At 46.6% G+C, this 14,161-nt stretch overlaps 2 protein-coding genes across 2 annotated transcripts in view; both read left to right on the forward strand.

Annotated features, from left to right (window-relative positions):
* Positions 1-1,198: 1,198 nt before the first annotated feature.
* Positions 1,199-8,564, forward strand: aldh4a1 (aldehyde dehydrogenase 4 family, member A1). Its single transcript, XM_083907594.1, has 15 exons — positions 1,199-1,367; positions 2,714-2,807; positions 3,406-3,498; positions 3,580-3,627; positions 3,715-3,870; positions 4,179-4,328; positions 4,909-4,983; positions 5,406-5,593; positions 5,749-5,822; positions 5,931-6,127; positions 6,206-6,253; positions 6,655-6,807; positions 6,885-7,006; positions 7,633-7,751; positions 7,824-8,564. Exons 1-15 carry the CDS (start codon positions 1,330-1,332, stop codon positions 7,934-7,936), a joined length of 1,668 nt encoding a protein of 555 aa, XP_083763720.1. The 5' UTR covers positions 1,199-1,329; the 3' UTR covers positions 7,937-8,564.
* Positions 8,565-8,677: 113 nt separating this feature from the next.
* The window catches only part of rnf123 (ring finger protein 123), a 23,569-nt gene continuing 18,085 nt past the window's right edge, over positions 8,678-14,161 (forward strand). The window contains exons 1-12 of the mRNA XM_083907590.1: positions 8,678-9,504; positions 9,579-9,666; positions 10,979-11,055; positions 11,183-11,280; positions 11,375-11,429; positions 11,783-11,868; positions 12,081-12,167; positions 12,261-12,328; positions 12,427-12,552; positions 13,009-13,123; positions 13,205-13,309; positions 14,081-14,161. The exon at positions 14,081-14,161 is cut by the window's right edge and continues 45 nt beyond it. Of these exons, the coding sequence (XP_083763716.1) occupies positions 9,432-9,504; positions 9,579-9,666; positions 10,979-11,055; positions 11,183-11,280; positions 11,375-11,429; positions 11,783-11,868; positions 12,081-12,167; positions 12,261-12,328; positions 12,427-12,552; positions 13,009-13,123; positions 13,205-13,309; positions 14,081-14,161 (1,059 nt within the window). The 5' untranslated portion in view covers positions 8,678-9,431. The remainder of the gene's footprint in view (positions 9,505-9,578; positions 9,667-10,978; positions 11,056-11,182; positions 11,281-11,374; positions 11,430-11,782; positions 11,869-12,080; positions 12,168-12,260; positions 12,329-12,426; positions 12,553-13,008; positions 13,124-13,204; positions 13,310-14,080) is intronic.

Here is a 14,161-nt window from a genome sequence, read left to right on the forward strand (position 1 = left end):
ATTGTGTTCTCATTGTGTTCTCATGGTGTTCTCATTGTGTTCTCATTGTGTTCTCATTGTGTTCTCATTGTGTGGTGTTCTCATTGTGTGGTGTTCTCATGGTGTTCTCATTGTGTGGTGTTCTCATGGTGTTCTCATGGTGTTCTCATGGTGTTCTCATGGTGTTCTCATGGTGTGGTGTTCTCATGGTGTTCTCATGGTGTTCTCATGGTGTTCTCATTGTGTTCTCATGGTGTTCTCATGGTGTTCTCATTGTGTGGTGTTCTCATGGTGTTCTCATTGTGTGGTGTTCTCATTGTGTTCTCATGGTGTTCTCATGGTGTGGTGTTCTCATGGTGTTCTCATGGTGTTCTCATGGTGTTCTCATGGTGTTCTCATGGTGTGGTGTTCTCATGGTGTTCTCATTGTGTGGTGTTCTCATGGTGTTCTCATTGTGTTCTCATGGTGTTCTCATGGTGTTCTCATTGTGTTCTCATTGTGTGGTGTTCTCATGGTGTTCTCATGGTGTGGTGTTCTCATGGTGTTCTCATTGTGTTCTCATGGTGCTCTCATGGTGTTCTCATGGTGTGGTGTTCTCATGGTGTTCTCATGGTGTGGTGTTCTCATGGTGTTCTCATGGTGTTCTCATTGTGTTCCCATGGTGTTCTCATGGTGTTCCCATGGTGTTCTCATGGTGTTCCCATGGTGTTCTCATTGTGTTTCCTGTCTCTCACTAATAATAATAATAATAATAATAATAATTGTTTGTATGTCAGACTTTGATCTCTGTTCACTCTTTTCTTTTGTGATTCATGACAATGTTGTTATTATTATTCTGAATAATAATAACATTATTCATGATATGATATGATTATTCAATCTGTGTGGCCTGTGATTGGCTGACTGTACTTTACTGTTCACTGATTGGTCACTGACTCACCCGCCCGCGGAATGTACCATTCTTGTGTGTGTGTGTGTGTGTGTGTGTGTGTGTGTGTGTGTGTGTGTGTGTGTGTGTGTGTGTGTGTGTGTGTGTGTGTGTGTGTGTGTGTGTGTGTGTGTGTGTGTGTTATTTAAATGAATAAAAGTAATTACATCCGTTTGTGTCTTAATCATTAATCAATATTTTAATGTATCATTTAATCAATAACTCTTTCATGTTCGGCGCCGTCTCTGACGTCACTCTGACTCCAGGTCACAGCCACGCCCCCTCTGAGACAGACCTGTTTCTCCGCTCGTGTCTCTCGTGGATCGTCCTCCGGCTCTGACTGTCCTCCGTGTCCTCCGTGTCCTCCGTGTCCTCCGTGTCCTCGTGTCCTCCGTGTCCTCCGTGTCCTGCGTCAGTGGATCATGCTCCGTGTGAGGTCGTTGTCCCGGTGCTGGAGAGGGTAAGTGACCGGAGAACAGCTCATATGAGCGGACACGAGACTGAGAGACACCGGCTAATGCTAATGTTAGCTCTCACCTGCAACAGGGGGACACACACACAGACAGAGACTCTCACTCAGTGACGTAGATTCATGTTGTTGTTGGTGGGTTAGTTAACCCTGCTAACCCTTAGTTAACCCTGCTAACCCTTAGTTAACCCTGCTAACTCTTAGCTAACCCTGAGCTAACCCTACCCTGAGCTAACCTGCTCATCGTCGTGTTTACATGGTTGTTGCTAGTTTGACACGCGCACATTCGTCTAGAATGTGTTGGTCTGTTGTGTTGTTGTGTTTAATGTGTTGGTCTGTTGTGTTTAATGTGGTGTGTTGTGTAGACTGTGTTGGTCTGTTGTGTTGTTGTGTAGACTGTGTTGGTCTGTTGTGTTGTTGTGTGTAGACTGTGTTGGTCTGTTGTGTTGTGGTGTTGTTGTGTAGACTGTGCTGGTCTGTTGTGTTGTTGTGTGTATACTGTGTTGTGTTGTTGTGTAGACTGTGCTGGTCTGTTGTGTTGTTGTGTAGTCTTATTTCCATGTTGTTCTTCTTTAACAACTTCACTCTCAGCTCTGGATATTTTTGACTTGTTTTATCACAAATTTGTCCAACATGAACTCACACTTTAGTCTCTGCTGATCTGGACGTGAGACACTTTGTCCTCAACAGGACACAGAGACAGACAGGGACACAGACAGACAGAGAGACAGGGACACAGACAGACAGAGAGACAGGGACACAGACAGACAGAGACAGACGGGGACACAGACATGTCAAAGAGATATCAGTTGGGGGCGTGGCTGTGTGAAGGGGCGTGGCTGTTATCAGCTCCACAGTGATAACAGGAGACAAAGTGTCCTCCTGAGAACGTCTGTGAGAAGAGAAGGCCTCATGTCCATGTGTCTCACACACACACACTCTCAAGCTCCGCCCCCATGACCTTCAGCTCTGTGGTTGATCATAAACACAGCTGTGATGGTGTAACTCAAACTGGACCAAAGTGGACTAAAGTGGACCAAAGTGCCTGAAGACCAGAGGTCAACATGTCCACCATGTCCTCACTGAGACACTGAGGACAGCTCTGTCCACAGAACCTCAGGCCACGCCTCCACCTGATGTCTCCTGTCACATCACACATTTAATCATGTTATTCAAGTCCAACTTTATACACAAAGAGACACACACACACACACACACACAGAGACACACACACACACACACACACACAGAGGGACACACACACACAGAGGGACACACACACAGACCAGGTCAGCTCAGGTTGGACATTAACCGTGTGTGTGTGTGTCTCTGTGCAGGTTGAGGACGTCCTCCTGTGCGTCCGTCCATGTCCAGAATGAGCCGATCTTGACCTTCACAGAGGGGACGTCAGAGAGAGCAGAACTACTGAAGGTCCGCCTCCTGTCAATCATCTGAGTATTGATTGACAGCTCATGTAGAAACTGTGCATACGCTTTTAAAAATGTCAGGTGGAGTGTGTGTGTGTGTGTGTGTGTGTGAGAGGGTGAGTCTCACTTTTCTCTAAGTCTACGTTTATAGAAACACAGCTGCTGACATGATCACATGAACACATGATCACATGAACACATGGTCACATGATCACATGATCACATGATCACATGAACACATGAACACATGAACACATGATCACATGAACACATGAACACATGAACACATGGTCACATGATCACATGAACACATGGTCACATGAACACATGAACACATGATCACATGTCAGTCTACAATGTTTCAAAACCTCCAAAGTAAAGTTACAGAATAATTTGTTGTAAGAAAATGAGACTTAGACGGGGCGTGTTAGACTCATTTGAATATTCATATGTGGGTGGAGCCTGGGCGTGGTCTGTCCTTCACCTTTGATGACTTAAAGAAAAGAGCACAGGACTCGGCGTACGCACAGTTTTATAAATCTGTACATGAGGTGATCATGTCATCATGTCATCATGTGACTCACTCTGTCCTCCTGTGTCAGGCCCTGGACGACCTGAAGGGGGCGACAGAGGAGATTCCCTGTGTGGTGGGAGACGAACACGTGTGGACGTCAGACATCAGATATCAGCTATCAGTGAGTGACGGTTCATCATCTATAATCAATAATAATCTATAATCAATAAATATTAATAATCTTCTCTGCTTGTTTTCAAAGCCCTTTAACCACGCCCACAAGGTGGCCAAGTTCTGCTATGCTGACAAGGTGAGGTCACAGGTCAGAGGTCACAGGTCATTACAGACACAGTGTAAAGTGGGCGTAACCGTGTCTGTGTGACTCCGCCCCCTACAGGAGCTCATTAACAAAGCCATCATGGCGTCTGTGGCAGCGAGAAAAGAGTGGGACATGAAACCGATCCAGGACCGAGCTCAGGTTCTGTTTAAGGCTGCTGACGTCATCAGTGGATCAGAGAGAGTCCAGATCCTGGCTAAGACCATGATAGGACAGGTGACTGTCTGTCTGACTCTCTGTCTGTGTCCCTGTCTGTGTCCCTGTCTGTCTGACTCTCTGTCTGTCTGACTGTGTGTCTGTGACTGTCTGTCTGTCTGTCTGTGTGACTGTCTGTCTGACTCTCTGTCTGTGTCCCTGTCTGTGTCCCTGTCTGTCTGAGTCTCTGTCTGTCTGACTGTGTGTCTGTGACTGTCTGTCTGTATGACTGTCTGTCTGCCTGCCTGTCTCTCTGTCTGACTGTCCGTCTCACTGTCTCACTCTCTGTCTCACTCTCTCTCTGTCTCACTCTCTGTCTGTCTCCTCAGGGTAAGACAGTGGTCCAGGCAGAGATAGATGGCGCCGCTGAGCTCATTGACTTCTTCAGGTTTAACGCTAAACACGCCATCGAGCTGGAGACGCAACAGCCGCTCAACGCTGAGGGAACAACCAACAGTCTGCTCTACAGAGGCCTGGAGGTGAGAGGTCATCTGAGGTCATCTGAGGTCATCTGAGGTCATCTGAGGTCACCTGAGATCATCTGAGGTCATCTGAGAGGTCACCTGAGAGGTCACCTGAGGTCATCTGAGAGGTCACCTGAGGGGTCATCTGAGAGGTCATCTGAGGTCATCTCAGGTCACCTGAGAGGTCATCTGAGGTCACCTGAGAGGTCACCTTAGAGGTCACCTCAGGTCATCTGAGAGGTCACCTGAGGTCTCATGTGACAGGAGACATCAGATGGAGGCGTGGCCTGAGGTTCTGTGGACAGAGCTCAGTGTCTCAGTGAGGACATGGTGGACATGTTGACCTCTGGTCTTCAGGCACTTTAGTCCACTTTGGTCCACTTTGGTTCACTTTAGTCCACTTTAGTCCACTTTGGTCCACTTTGGTTCACTTTAGTCCACTTTAGTCCACTTTGGTCCACTTCGGTTCACTTTAGTCCACTTTAGTCCACTTTGGTCCACTTTAGTCCACTTTGGTCCAGTTTGAGTTACACCATCACAGCTTTGTTTATAATCAACCACAGAGCTGAAGGTCATTGTCTCTCTCTTGTCTCAGGGTTTTGTCGCAGCTGTCTCGCCGTTTAACTTCACTGCGATTGGTGGAAATTTGGCAGGAACTCCAGCTCTGATGGTGAGTGTCTCTGTCTCACAGTGTCTCTGTCTCTCAGTGTCTCTGTCTCTCAGTGTCTCTGTCTCTCAGTGTCTCTGTCTCTCAGTGTCTCTGTCTCACAGTGTCTCTGTCTCACAGTGTCTCAGTGTCTCTGTCTCTCAGTGTCTCTGTCTCACGTTGTCTCAGTGTCTCACAGTGTCTCTGTCTCAGTGTCTCTGTCTCACAGTGTCTCTGGGGGACAGTGTCTCTGGGGGACAGTGTCTCTGTCTCACGTTGTCTCAGTGTCTCTCAGTGTCTCTGTCTCAGTGTCTCTGTCTCACGTTGTCTCAGTGTCTCACAGTGTCTCTGTCTCAGTGTCTCTGTCTCACAGTGTCTCTGGGGGACAGTGTCTGTCCTCTGTGTGTCATAGTTACAGCTAACAGCGCCTCCTGTGGTGCTTTCAGGGTAACGTGGTTCTGTGGAAACCTAGCGACGCCGCCGTGTCTGCGAGCTACGCCGTCTACAGAGTCCTGAGGGACAGCGGTCTTCCTCCAAACATCATCCAGTTCCTGCCGGCGGACGGTCCAGTGTTTGGAGACACAGTCACGTCCTCGGAACATCTCGCTGGAATCAACTTCACCGGCAGTGTCCCGTAAGTCTGTCCATCTGTTAGCATCAAGCTAGCACAGGGTTAGGCCTGTGATTGTGTGGGGGCGGGGCTTAGCTGTCAGTCAGGGTGGGGCTTAGCTGTCAGTCAGGGCGGGGCTTAGCTGTCAGTCAGTTGAACTCTTTGATCCTCTGTTTCAGGACATTTAAACGTCTCTGGAGACAAGTGGCTGAGAATCTGGACACGTTCAGGACGTTTCCTCGTCTGGCTGGAGGTCAGTCCATGTCCTCAGAGAGACACTGTCTGTCCCCGTGTCTTCTGTCTCACTGTGTGTGTGTGTGTGTGTGTGTGTGTGTGTGTGTGTGTGTGTGTGTGTGTCCAGAGTGCGGGGGGAAGAACTTCCACTTTGTCCACAGCTCAGCAGACGTCCACAGTGTGGTGATGGGGACGATTCGCTCAGCGTTTGAATACGGAGGACAGAAGTGTTCGGCCTGTTCCAGGATCTATGTCCCTGACAGTCTGTGGACACAGGTCAAACAAGGACTATTGGACGTCCACAGACAGCTGAGAGTGGGAGACGTGAGTAAAGACAGTGTTGGACATCAGTCTGTCCTCGTCCTCGTCCTCAAACCTTTACTCTTGTGTTTTTTTTTTCAGCCTGTTGAAGATTTTAGTTCATTCTTCTCTGCAGTGATCGACCACAAGGTAGAGACGTCCTGTCTGTCCCACTGTCTCACTGTCCTCACTTCCTGTCTGTCTCACTGTTTTTGTCTCACTGTCCTCACTTCCTGTCTGTCTCACTGTCTTTGTCTCACTGTCCTCACTACCTGTCTGTCTCACTGTCTTTGTCTCACTGTCCTCACTGTCTTTGTCTCACTGTCCTCACGTCCTGTCTGTCTCACTGTCCTCACTTCCTGTCTGTCTCACTGTCTTTGTCTCACTGTCCTCACTTCCTGTCTGTCTCACTGTCTTTGTCTCACTGTCCTCACTGTCTTTGTCTCACTGTCCTCACTTCCTGTCTGTCTCACTGTCTTTGTCTCACTGTCCTCACTGTCTTTGTCTCACTGTCTTTGTCTCACTGTCCTCACTTCCTGTCTGTCCCACAGTCGTTTGGACGTATTAAGAAGTGGTTGGACTACGCTAAGTCGTCCCCGTCCCTCAGCGTCTTGGCTGGAGGACACTGTGATGATTCTAAAGGTTACTTTGTTGAGCCGACCATCATCCAGACGTCTGACCCTCACGATGACATCATGAAGGAGGTGTGGCCTCACAACAGGAAACAGGAAACGCTCCAAGTGTCCTTTGATCTTTAAACGTCAGCGTTTGTTTGTTTCAGGAAATCTTTGGACCGGTTCTGACCGTTTACGTTTATCCTGAGGACAAATACAAGGACACGCTGCGTCTCATCGACGCCACGTCTCCGTACGCGCTGACGGGCGCCGTCTTCGCTCAGGACCAGTGAGTCCACGCGGCTTTGTTGACATTCACAAAGCGACCACACGAGGCAGCAGTGTGTGTGTGGTCCACACGCTCTGGCTCCACCTAAATTGTGATTGGTCGACTAATTATAATTTTTTATATTATTAATATTTTTTTAAGGTGAATTTTATTAGGAGGAAAGTACCAAGTCTAATAGGGGTGTTCTAGAGCACCCGTGTTTCACGGTTAACAGCCTGTCTTCAGAGAACACACCCCTTGTTTTCCACTATTTTGGTTTAGTCCAGCCCAGTGTTGTTGTCGCTCCGTGGCTCATGAGCGACACAGATTAGTGATGTCATTATTAGACGTGAATCTTTTCACAGCTCTACAAACATAACATATCATTGAAAAACGAGTATGAACATCAGAATTATTAGCATATTTCAATGTTTTAGTCTAATAATGGTTGATTTATTTCACCTGCAGAAAACGGTCTGTTTGTGTCACTCTGTGTTCAACACTTATTGTGCTGATATTATTAGTCGACATAGTACATTATTTTCAGATATCACAGGCTGTGATGTTGCACAGATGAACGTAATGCAAAACTCTGTCAGAGCGTCAGACTCTGTTGAACTGCAGCCCGAGTGTCTTTGTCTCTGCAGGACGGTGATTGACGAGGCGTCCTTCATCCTCAGAAACGCTGCAGGAAACTTCTACATCAACGATAAATCCACCGGCTCTGTCGTCGCTCAGCAGCCGTTCGGAGGAGCCAGAGCTTCAGGTGAGTGGGCGGGGCTTATTCTCTGTGACTCCACACCTGACCTCCTCTGACCTTTGACCTCTCTTCATCAAGGGACCAACGACAAACCTGGAGGTCCTCACTATGTCCTGAGGTGGACGTCCCCGCAGGCCGTCAAGCAGACGTACGTCCCCCTCCGTGGGTGGACGTATCCTTACATGGGCTGAGCTCATCGTCCAATCTCAGCCCAGCCTGTCCTCGTCCAATCACAGCACAGCCTGTCCTCGTCCAATCGCAGCACAGCCTGTCCTCGTCCAATCACAGCCCAGCCTGTCCTCAGCTGCTTGTCTTCACACTGACTCTAGTGAGGACACGTCTCCAAGCATCATGTGCAGAGTAAACCCCGCCCCCCTCTGCTGATGGACACTTATTCTTTGATTTATCGGTAATGTTTTTGTGTGAATCTGTTATTATTATTATTAATAATAATAATAACAATAATAATAATAATATAATGATATAGATGATATATATATATATATATATATAATAATCTGACATTATTGTCTCACTGATCATGAAGGGACAGGATGTCCCCTGTCCCCTGTCCCCTGTCCTCTGTACATGAATGAACTTTCATACTGAGACTTTAACCATTTTCAGGGTGATTTTTACTAATAAATATTAAATTATTTATAAAACAAAGGGTTTGTTTTACTGTGACATCACTTCCTGATGATGACGTCATCACTTCTCTCCACTCATTCACATTAATTCAGAGTCTGATGGTCAATGTTCAGATTTCAGTTCATTAGTTTAGTATACTTTTAGTATAAAAAAGTATATGTATGGATCTATGTGTATATACACAGTATATTTATATATATATATATACATGTATGTTATTTGTATTATTGTTGTTATTGTTACTATTTCATCCATATTACATCCAATATTATCACCGTCCTGCCCAATAACTTTAGAACATAATAACTTAATAATATCATAAATTAATAATATCACTTAATAATGTCATACATTTATAAAATCATAACTTAATAATGTCATAAATTAATAACTTAGAACATAAAAGTGAACTTGACCTTCAAACCAAACTTCATTGATCACAAACATGAGACACAAAAGTGAGACACGAAATATCTACATACAACATAAAAACGTGAAGGAAACGACAGTCTCCTCGTCTCCTCGTGTCCTCGTGTCCTCGTCTCCTCATGTCCTCGTCTCCTCATGTCTTCGTCTCCTCATGTCTTCGTCTCCTCATGTCTTCGTCTCCTCATGTCTTCGTCTCCTCACGTCAGCGTCATTTCCGCTTCGCGTTTGTCGCTCAGATGTGTTTTGTCCCTCCGGTCGCTCCGTACAGTGACAGACGTTGTTGTGGTGAGGTCGCTGAGTCTTCGGTGACTGTTGTGTGTCCGTGTCTGTGTCTATGTGTCCACGTCCACATTCTAAGACACCGCGAGGACTCGACACCTGGACACGCTCCGGTACGAGCTAACATGCTAGTAAGCTAACGAGCAGCTGCTGCTACTGCTACGGTTAGCTAACGGCTAACACCGAGAGCACACTCACACACACACACACACACACACACACACACACACACACACACACGTACTGTGACAGTTGGACAATCGTGTGTCTCCGTGGACAGAAGACAGACATACAGAAGACAGACAGACAGACAGACAGAGGGACAGAATGTCCTCTAAAGGTGGAACAAGTTTGAGCAGAAGAAACTACAGACTGTCCTCAGACACAGCTACATGTACAGGTGAGACACACACACATTTATAGAGAGACACACATACTTACATACACACACTTTAATGTCTCTCTCTCTCTCAGGTTTACTGAGTGACAAACTCCTCAGTGACTTCCTGTATCATGTGTTTCCTACGACCAATCAGGGACCTGCAGTGACATCACTCATCAGGTAACACACACACACACACACACACACACACACACACACACACACACACACACACACACGCACACACACACACATAGACATGCACACACAGACAGGTGGTATTTCACTGGCCTTTTCACTTAAGCCACAGATTCATGTTACACTCAGCAGCGCTATACATAGACACACACGCACCCACGCACAGACACACACACACACACACACACACACACACACACACACACACACACACACACACACACACAGAGTCCTGTTTCAGAAAGCAGGTTCAACAAACTCTGAGTTCAAACTTTAACTCTAGATTGACTGAGTCAGTGTCTTGACCTTAATCTGGACTTGGATCAACAAATACTTTATATGCATTATATGATATACATTAGTACTTTGTGACAGATATACTAAGTATTGGTACTTGTGGCAGAAAGAATTCAAAAGTATACTAATGTACAAGTATAAGATGTAGTATTAAAGTATTAGTGTAAGATTTAGTATTAATGTACTTGTTTATACTTTCCATATATAAAATATAGTTTATAAAAAGTCAACTTCAAGTATACTGCCTCAGTTGTAGTATAAAATAAGTATACTCGTAGTACACTTGAGTAAAGGAGTATCTGCACCTCGACATCAACTGACTGAAGAAAAGGACAGACCATAATATCTGTCTCTGCCTTCAGTCTGCAGGACAAACTCAGGCTTAGTCCAACCTAACCAGTGAGCAGTCTGTCTGTTGTCATGGTAACTGACTCAGAGTTAGCTTCACTGTCTGTTGTCATGGTAACTGACTCAGAGTTAGCTTCACTGTCTGTTGTCATGGTAACAGACTTAGAGTTAGCTTCACAGTTTGTTGCCATGGTAACTGACTCAGTTAGCTTCACAGAGTTTGTTGTCATGGTAACTGACTCAGAGTTAGCTTCACTGTCTGTTGTTATGGTAACTGACTCAGTTAGCTTCACTGTCTGTTGTCATAGTAACTGACTCAGTTAGCTTCACTGTCTGTTGTCATGGTAACAGACTCAGAGTTAGCTTCACCGTCTGTTGTCATGGTAACTGACCCAGAGAGCTTCACCGTCTGTTGTCATGGTAACAGACTCAGAGTTAGCTTCACTGTCTGTTGTCATAATAACTGACAGGGTGTGTGTGTGTGTGTGTGTGTGTGTGTGTGTGTGTGTGTGTGTGTGTGTGTGTGTGTGTGTGTGTGTGTGTGTGTGTGTGTGTGTGTGTGTGTGTGTGTGTGTGTGTGTGTGTGTGTGTGTGTGTGTGTGTGTGTGTGTGTGTGTGAGTGTGTGTGTGTGTGTGTGTGTGTCAACAGGAAGTCTCTTGGTTTCCAGGATCTCGTGTCTCACCTGGACAAACTGTTGAGTGAAGGAGAATCTGAGGAGAGTGGAGGTCAGTAACACACGCACACACACACACACACACACACACGCACACACACACACACACCTGTGTTAACGCACACACACACACACACACACACACACACACACACCTGTGTTGACCTGTGACCCCTCAGATCAGACAGTTCAAGGTCGTCTTGGTCCTCAGCCTGTTGTCCTGGATCACACCAGTGGATTTGAAGGACTTCTGTTTGTAGATGATGACCTGCTGGGGGTGAGACACACACACACACACACACACACACACACACACACACTTTCTCTTTGGTGTGTAAAGTTGTCTCTGTTTGTGTTGTTTGTATTTCCAGGTGATTGGACACAGTAACTTCAGCTCCATCAGAGCCACCACATGTGTTTATCAAGGTAACAACTGTGACCTCTGTGTGTGACCTCTGTGTGTGACCTCTGTGTGTGACCTCTGTCTGACCTCTGTGTGACCTCTGTTGCTGTCACTCAGACCAGTGTCTGTGGAGACAGTGATCTGTGATGACTGACAGATAGAGGGGCGGAGCTTAAGAGCTGCACATGTTACAGTCTGAGTGTCAGACTTGACCTTATTTAAAAGGTCAGGTCAGAGGTCAACTTGACTGTAACTTCATGTTCTTCATGACATGTTCGTTCAGTGTGTGGATGTGGCCACATGGAGGCGTGGTCAGTGACGGTGGGCGTGGTCAGTGACTGTGGGCGTGGTCAGTGACTGTGGTTTGTCTTCACAGGGAAGTGGATCTATGAAGTTCTGATCTCATCACAAGGTCTGATGCAGATCGGCTGGTGTACTCTGAACTGTCGCTTTAACCAGGAGGTACACACACACACCCTCACACACACACACACACACACACACACACACACACACACACACACACACACACTCAGACACACACACACCCTCACACACACACACACACACTCAGACACAGACACTCACACACACACACACACACACACACAGACAGTCACACACACAAAGACACACACATACACACACACACTCTCATGTCTGTGTGTGTGTAGGAAGGTGTTGGTGACACTCCTGACTCTTATGCTTACGATGGAAACAGAGTGAGGAAGTGGAACGTCACCACCACAAACTATGGAAAGGTGAGACCTGTGCTACACACACACACACACACACACACACACACACACATGCTGACTGTGTGTGTGTGTGTGTGTGTGTGTGTCCTGTCACAGTCGTGGGCGGCAGGCGACATCGTCAGTTGTCTTATTGATCTGGACGAGGGAAGCATCACGTTCTGTTTGTAAGTAAACACTCACTTCACCTGTTAGCTGTTAGCTGATGATGCTAAGCTAACTGTAGCTGTTAGCTGATGATGCTAAGCTAACTGTGCTTCTTCAGGAATGGACAGTCCCTGGGGACGGCCTTCACCAACATTAAGACGGGTCCTGGCGTCGCCTACTTTCCCGCCATCAGTCTGTCCTTTAAAGAGTCGGTGGCGTTTAACTTTGGGAGCCGCCCACTCAGATATCCTGTTTCCTGTTGTTCACCAACGCATGTTCACCACCACAACAACAACAACAACAACAACAACAACAACAAAGTCCATCACAGCAGAGAAACACTGTTTTAAAACAGAGAGAAATGTTTCATATCACACTTTATCGATGTTACTCTTGTGTTATAGTGTCCTCCTTTCCTCACATGAGACAAATGTAGTATGTTAACTATAGTTAACCACAGCTAACCAGAGTTAACCAGAGTGAACCAGAGTTAACCAGAGTTAACCAGAGTTAACCAGAGTTAACCACAGCTAACCAGAGTTAACCAGAGTTAACCAGAGTTAACCAGAGTTAACCACAGCTAACCACAGCTAACCAGAGTTAACCAGAGTGAACCAGTGTTAACCAGAGTTAACCACAGCTAACCACAGCTAACCAGAGTTAACCAGAGTGGTTATTTTCGTTAGCCTGGATGTTTCACGTATCCTGTGGACGGTTACCTGCCTCTCCAGGACCCGCCCACCGCTGACCTGACCAAAGCCCACAAGCTGCTGGGCTTCATCAAGAACGTCCTGTCCACGTCCATCGACCTGCAGGTGAGGACATCGGTGTGAGGACATCTGTGTGAGGACACGTGTCCTCGTCTGTCTCTCAGTGTCTCTGTGTCTCTGCTGCAGGACGAGCAGCTGTTGGACAAAGACCCTGCTCTGTGGAGACTTCATGGAGACGCCACCGTCCTCCTCACACTCGCTCACATCTTCAACCACTTTGCTCCTCTCATGGTGAAGAACCTTCTGACTCACTGTGTAACTGTGTCTCCATTTCATCTTCATGTGGTCTGATCCACTTTCACACCTACAGTTCCATTGGTTTGGTCTGCACAGTCACAACAATGTGACCATGTAGCAAACAGATGGCTAAGGTTAGCTTAGCTCTAAAAACCAACTGAAATAGACTGATTTAGTCTGACTAACCTCTGACTTAGTCTGACTAACCTCTGATTTAGTCTGACTAACTCCTGATTTAGTCTGACTAACCTCTGATTTAGTCTGACTAACCTCTGATTTAGTCTGACTAACTCCTGATTTAGTCTGACTAACCTCTGATTTAGTCTGACTAACCCCTGATTTAGTCTGACTAACCTCTGATTTAGTCTGACTAACCTCTGATTTAGTCTGACTAACCCTCTGGTTTGAAAGCAGGAGGCTTAAAGCGATCTTTTAACTTGGACACAGAATTAGAGCTCTGTGTTTGGGGTCTAATTGGATCAGGTCTGTGTTTGGGGTCTAAGTGGATCAGGTCTGTGTGTTGGGGGTCTAAGTGGATCAGGTCTGTGTGTTGGGGGTCTAAGTGGATCAGGTCTGTGTGTTTGGGGTCTAAGTGGATCAGGTCTGTGTGTTTGGGGTCTAAGTGGATCAGGTCTCTGTGTTTGGGGTCGAAGTGGATCAGGTTTCTGTGTTTGGGGTCTAAGTGGATCAGGTCTGTGTGTTTGGGGTCGAAGTGGATCAGGTTTCTGTGTTTGGGGTCTAAGTGGATCAGGTCTGTGTCCTCAGTGTAAGGTCTACCTGGTGGAGGACGTCCTGATGAACTTCCTGTTGGGGATTCTTGAAGGAGGAGGATCTGTGGACGAACAT

Source organism: Microchirus variegatus, assembly GCF_963457635.1.
Source record: "Microchirus variegatus genome assembly, chromosome: 21".
Classification (NCBI taxonomy): domain Eukaryota; kingdom Metazoa; phylum Chordata; class Actinopteri; order Pleuronectiformes; family Soleidae; genus Microchirus; species Microchirus variegatus.